At 50.7% G+C, this 5,749-nt stretch overlaps 3 protein-coding genes across 3 annotated transcripts in view; 1 reads left to right on the top strand and 2 right to left on the bottom strand.

The window, feature by feature from the left end:
- The window catches only part of MCYG_04289 (conserved hypothetical protein), a gene marked incomplete at both ends in the record, with an annotated part of 1,782 nt that extends 1,299 nt beyond the window's left edge, over nt 1–483 (bottom strand). The window contains 2 exons of the mRNA XM_002846506.1: nt 44–384; nt 438–483. Coding sequence (XP_002846552.1) covers nt 44–384; nt 438–483 — 387 coding nt within the window. The remainder of the gene's footprint in view (nt 1–43; nt 385–437) is intronic.
- Nucleotides 484–919: 436 nt separating this feature from the next.
- MCYG_04288 (uncharacterized protein) lies at nt 920–1,759 on the bottom strand (the record flags this gene model as incomplete). The annotated part of the gene is made up of 1 exon (XM_002846505.1): nt 920–1,759. One exon carries the CDS (start codon nt 1,757–1,759, stop codon nt 920–922), a length of 840 nt encoding a protein of 279 aa, XP_002846551.1.
- Nucleotides 1,760–3,115: 1,356 nt separating this feature from the next.
- Nucleotides 3,116–5,749, top strand: part of MCYG_04287 (GYF domain-containing protein) — a gene marked incomplete at both ends in the record, with an annotated part of 4,952 nt that continues 2,318 nt past the window's right edge. Inside the window, 4 exons of the mRNA XM_002846504.1 lie at nt 3,116–3,216; nt 3,342–3,774; nt 3,848–5,315; nt 5,380–5,625. Of these exons, the coding sequence (XP_002846550.1) occupies nt 3,116–3,216; nt 3,342–3,774; nt 3,848–5,315; nt 5,380–5,625 (2,248 nt within the window). The remainder of the gene's footprint in view (nt 3,217–3,341; nt 3,775–3,847; nt 5,316–5,379; nt 5,626–5,749) is intronic.

Genomic DNA, 5,749 nt, shown 5'->3' with positions numbered 1-5,749 from the left:
TTCCTTTCCGTGCTAGTGACCATTCCCACTTGACTGCGTAAACTTGGAGATTTTTTCCTTCCCATAACACGACATTCTGGGCCACCGAGTCCTGGAACAGAGGCAGAGCAAAATCACCAAAAGCAAACTGTTGGACCCTATCGTTGACCCAATCGTCATCGTAGCCTTGTTTTTCAGCCACGTTACTGATTGCCCGAACAAGTTTCTCGCGAATTTTCTCCAGATTTTTGAGCGACGGGTCAACCATGTAGTCTAGATCCTCCGTGGTCGTTCTATTCTCGAAGTAGGTCACTGCAACAAAACCGCCGACCGCCACGAGTTTTATTGGAGCTGCCTTTCGTAAGTTTTTTGACTTTCCAATCTCTTCGTCTAGGTAGATAAGAGCTTTTAGAAAGGTTAGCGCGCCCTTCCCGTTCAGCTCCATGGGCTAATTGTACCTTGTTGAAAGTCTTCCTTGGTAAAAGTCTTCTTAGGCGCCGACATCACTGCTGTTTAAGCGGATGGAACTAATAGATTTATCGAGACCTATAAGTATATGGATGAGGACAAGGTGAATATTTTACCAGGAGTAAAGGAGGAATCCGTCTGTAGGGTTATCCAGTCACATAAGGAATTTGTTGTATGCTTCTCCCGCTGGAAATAGATTGCGGAGTTGAGTCTCTTTCTCCTGGTTTTCGACGCGTTGGTGGATGTTTTGGTGAAATTTCATGCTAACTCGAGCTGAAGTTGAAAGCCGTGGAAGCCGCGGAAGGAATCACGGGATCATGTAGTTCCTTGCCATAAAAAATGGCTTTACCAGGAAAGTGAACGACTAAGTGTCTTATGTTTATACATAGTCAGCCAAAGTGGATTTTACTAATCAAAGTTTATTGTAAAGAATAGAGAATATCTGTTGCACGGTATATGAGAAAAGACGGAATCACTGCCCAAACCACCAGTACATATCCTCAGGCCTCTTTCGAACATACGAGCGCGAGTCATCCCAGCGTCGGTCCGACGACCATGGCTCATCGTACTCATCATCGAAGACAAATATAGACTCATCTGCAGACGAGCCATCAGGTGAACGGTCCCTCGAGTGCACACGCCGTCGACCAGTTCGCCTCCGGCGTCTGCGATCATGTTCCTCCCTGAGGAAGGATGGGACACCTAATTGAGACTCGTCGTCAGAGGACCAATCAGATTCGTCGAAGACTACTGTATGCTCCCCGTCAGTGTATATATCAGACGTATCGTGGAGTCGTCTTCGTCTGTGATGACAGGGGCGGGGGTCGGCGTGATGCCTTCCATCTGGCCGTCGAGCACGTATAGTTACGGGTGGGCCAGTTTGTAGGTTGACGAGATGCACACGACGAGGCTGGGGGCGGGTGGTAGGTGTAAAAGCGGCTTGATGGCATCTGTGACCATCGGCAACGGCGCGAACTGGGACAGTTTGCGCCCCTCGCATATGTGCGAGTTGATGTGCGGATATGTGGGCTCGAGTCTGCGGGCCGACTTGATGGCGGTTATGGGTATCGTTGAATAGACCGTGGCGAGCCTGTACGGGGATGTCCTGATAGTGAGCTTGTGCTCTAGGGTGTGGCTGTCTGACGAGGTGTTCTGCACTTCTGAACCCGGGACCGGGTGCGTGTATGTGTGGAAAACGACGACGTCCAATCACAGAGGCCATCGTTCGACCAGGCTGGATGCCCGAGTAGTCTAGGGGTCCTCTCTGGTTGCTACCATTGCCACCTTGACGCCTGAAGGGGAATGAAGGCATGGTAGACATGGATATATAGGATGGCCTTTAGTCTCGTCATAGGACATTGTAGCTCTTAACAAGCTCAAAGACTAATATTGAGAAAGTAAAGGAAAGGAGGAGATTTGGTCAAGCCAGATACTCCCATATTTATACCCTCAACGGTATTGCAGTATACCGAGTGGGCACAGTGTTTGTTTGCTATATCACCGGGCTCGAGACAACACCTCTCCCCGTTTGATATAGACCATAGTCAGGCAGCAGAAGGAGCTCTCTTCCTGGGGTAAGGTAGAAAAAAAAAAGAGTTGAAAAGGAAGCAAACTTGCTTCGGGGCAAACAACTCTGCAACATCTGGCGAATGCCCTGGAAAGTCTGGAGTAGTTTCGTTAGGCCCGAAAGAACCGTCCCCGCCAGGTCCGGCCTGACTAGAGGGCGAAGGTATGACGTTGATACCAGCGTAGCCAGTATGTATCTTGCAGGGCCATGCGGATATCTTGGACAACTTGAAACCACCCTAAGGCCGTCAGTGATCAAGTCCCCTTGACGGTGATACTGCCCATACCTGACTTCTTCTGCATAAATCCCTAGCCCTGCATACCATGCCTGCATCCTGTAGCCACCCCCAGAGCTTCTTTCCAGTGCCTTTCTTGCAGAGCCTCTCATAAAATATGTCTGCCATGGTGATGTAACAGGCTCTTCTTCCACCGCAGCCGAAGCCAGTAAACTCTGCCAGAGCCGAAAGATGCCTTAACCAATCCATCTGCACCCTCACATCCCACCCATAGCGTAATAAACCGGCCTTCTTCTGCTTGTCTGGAGAAAATCATCGTCTTTCAACTTTGAACTTTTTCCTCGCTTCGTCGTCAAAAAGTGCGTGGCTCTAGGCTTATGCGTGGCTTTAGTCTTCTGCCACCAGACGCGAAGCATATCATGTGACTTCTACCGCTGGAACGCTTACTTCCACGCAGTCCCGTGATTTGCCCGCCTTTTTCCCACTCCAGCCATCCGAAAAGGGCGAAAAGACAAAAGTTGCAAGTTCTTTTTTTTTCTTCTTCTTCTTCAAACGCCAACAAAGCACATCTTTTAAGCGACTTTTTCTTCGACCACCAGCTTTTAGTTCTGATATACAGCTCTATCGACCGCCTGTCTACTCCGATTCTTCCTTTCCCTCTTTACTATTGGCGCGCCCCTGGCTCTTTGCACGCTTTGGTAAGCAGAAGTTGTCGTGTGTCCCAGTTTTTCCATCACCTGGATTGATATACAAGAAGATGCCGAAGAAGTGAAGAAGAAACGAAGAAGAAATATACGGACACTGTTTCTCGCCTGTTTGCTGCTGCTACGGTTGCTGATTGTGCTCTCCAGCTTATCGACTACACTATGTCTTCGCCTCTGCCATCCACCTTTGCCTCTGCGGCCGCTGGAAACACACAAGATTCGGCCTCTGGCTCGAGGAGAGATGTTATGAATAGTGGTGAATGGTACGGACCTGCTCTTGCTGGAGAATTGATGCGGCTTTGCCAGCCTGTGGTTTTCTTCTTTCTGCTCTTCGTGCAGATCAAGTTCTTTCCTGGTTTATTTCGGCCCGGCTAACCTGTATATCAAGGTCTCGAAATCGCATGAACGGAGCTACGCAGACCTTCCGCAGACCTTCTGTTGCTACCAATCCTTCCCACAGCCGAGAGAACGCGCAGCAGGCCCCATCAAACACCTCTAACCCTTCCGGTGCTGCGTATATCCCACCCCACCTCAACTCCAATTATCAGTCGGCGCGTAGTGGGAACGATAGTACCTATTCCAAGGAGCAGCTACTTAATCTGTATAAGAACCAACGAGGGTCGAAGGACTGGGGGAAATCGATCTCAGGTTATTTTATGGGCGACTGGAACCCCCGCAGCGAACGTCCACCTACCAACGGAAGTTGGGGCAAACAGGATGATTCCAAAGACAATAATGCTGCAGGCCCGGAGATCTGCTGGGACCATAAGGGCCAGAGTGAACCTCTGGGTTTAATGGACATGAACGACGAGGAGAAAGAAGTGCGTGGCGCTAATTCCCCATTGCTTAATCCAACGACGAGGTCTTATATATATACTGATATTCTGGCTATAGTTGTTTTCTACCTCTGTCAACTCACCTCTCAAGCCTCCACCACAAAATGCTAATAAGGATGGAGCTTCAGGCGGCGGTTCGCTTGGGCGCAAATCGTCGATCTCTCATGGCCATATGAATGCATTTAATTCTACTTCTCCGGCTTCTACGCGCGCGGCGCCTCGAAGACGTGGAACTGGAGATTCGGGAAACCCGCTGTCTCCTACCGGCTCTCGTTTCTTCCGTGAGGAATCAAACACTGCGACTCCTCCTCCAGCCATTCTGCGTCGAAAAACCGATATTAAAGACTCTACGAGTGATTCAAAATGGGATGATAATAAGGAGAAGAGCTTTGCCGAACGAGACCCTTCGTTCGACATTAGCTCGCCGTTTGGGTCTCTTAAACGAAGTACGACGAACCCTGTTAGCACTGGTGCCGTTGGATCCGCCTCTCCGTGGTCCTCTAACCAGGGCTCAGCCTTTGGTTCAATGGGGGTAGGGGCTTTTGGTAATTTTGCCCTTGGCGGCGTTGGGTCCCAGAATGCCATGGACAAGAAACCGGGCTTTGGAAGCGTACGCAGCGAAAGCCGGTTTAAGAACCTACTCTCCAAAACCAGCTCCGAAGACATATCTGGTAATAGCAAAGAAAAGCCGTCTGCTATTGGTCTTGACCGCCTACCCGAAGCCGAGGATGATGTTCCCGGGGATACTGCTGAAGAAGCTCTTAAAAACCGACCCTCTCGCAGCGAGACTAACCCCTTTGATGAACGCCGTAGCGGTAGTGCGGCCCTCGGAGGCCAGGAGATGGGAGGGATTGATCAGTTCGGGCTTTCATCATTCGGGATGCCGGGAGGCACATCCGCTCTTCGTGATCTAGTTGCGTCATCTCAGCCCCCTAGCCATACGCACCATGAACCTATGAGCCCAACGCATACTAACCCTTATCAGAGTCCGCGTGGCGATCGAAATAACGATAACAGTGTCGGTGCTGGAGATGGTGACAATGAAGGCTCTGATATCCAGCAACATGCTCGTCTTCCCAACATTGGCGATCTGCGTGACGACTCCGCCCATGGCCCGTTTGGATCCATGCCCCGGCCCGGAATGATATCTGACATTCCTGCTGCGGACCGTAGTCAAACGTCGAGCGTAGGTGCTAACCGTGGCTTCCCCGGCCTAGGAGGGTTAGGTGGACTGGGTTCCCTGGGTAACTCAGGCGGATGGCCAACAAGTAGTGCGACTGGCACGCCGACGCGGGAGAGACCTGCATTTGGCTTTGGTGACCCAATATTCGGGCCAATGTCTGACCTACAGTCGCCCAGCACATCTGGTCTAGGAGGAGGCGGCATCTTTGGCTCACAAACCAGTCTTTCCAACATGGGGGCAGCCTCACGTCCAAGTAAACTAGGTTCTCTCTTCCCCCCTGCCATGCAGGATCAAATGCGCAATGAGCAGTCTCATTCAAATGACGAGACTGGAAAGCCACAGGGTAAGTATAATTTATGAGTATCTCCCTCTGCTGGGACTAATATCAAAACTAATATGTTCATCAGATCCATTCACGTCTCTGGAGAAGCCTGGAAGCTTACCACACCCATCCACCACCACTTCACACACCCCTACAGTCACCTCAGGGGGAACAATCACCATTCCTTCAAGCCAGCCATTACTAGACGGCAATTTACCGAACCAGAATGCGGGCCAATTTGGTGGCTCTTCCTCTAACCAACTTCCTCCCGCCCAGCAGCGCCAGATGGTGATGCCGGACCGCATGCGCTGGATCTATCGTGATCCTCAAGGTAACACTCAGGGACCCTGGTCTGGTCTTGAAATGCATGATTGGTTCAAGCTGGCTTCTTCACGGCAGAACTACAGGTCAAGAAACTAGAAGACGCAGAGTATGAACCTCTCGCTCAACTTGTC

The sequence above is a fragment of the Microsporum canis genome, genomic scaffold (assembly GCF_000151145.1).
Source record: "Microsporum canis CBS 113480 supercont1.4 genomic scaffold, whole genome shotgun sequence".
NCBI lineage: Eukaryota > Fungi > Ascomycota > Eurotiomycetes > Onygenales > Arthrodermataceae > Microsporum > Microsporum canis.
This window is presented reverse-complemented; position numbering and strand designations above follow the sequence as displayed.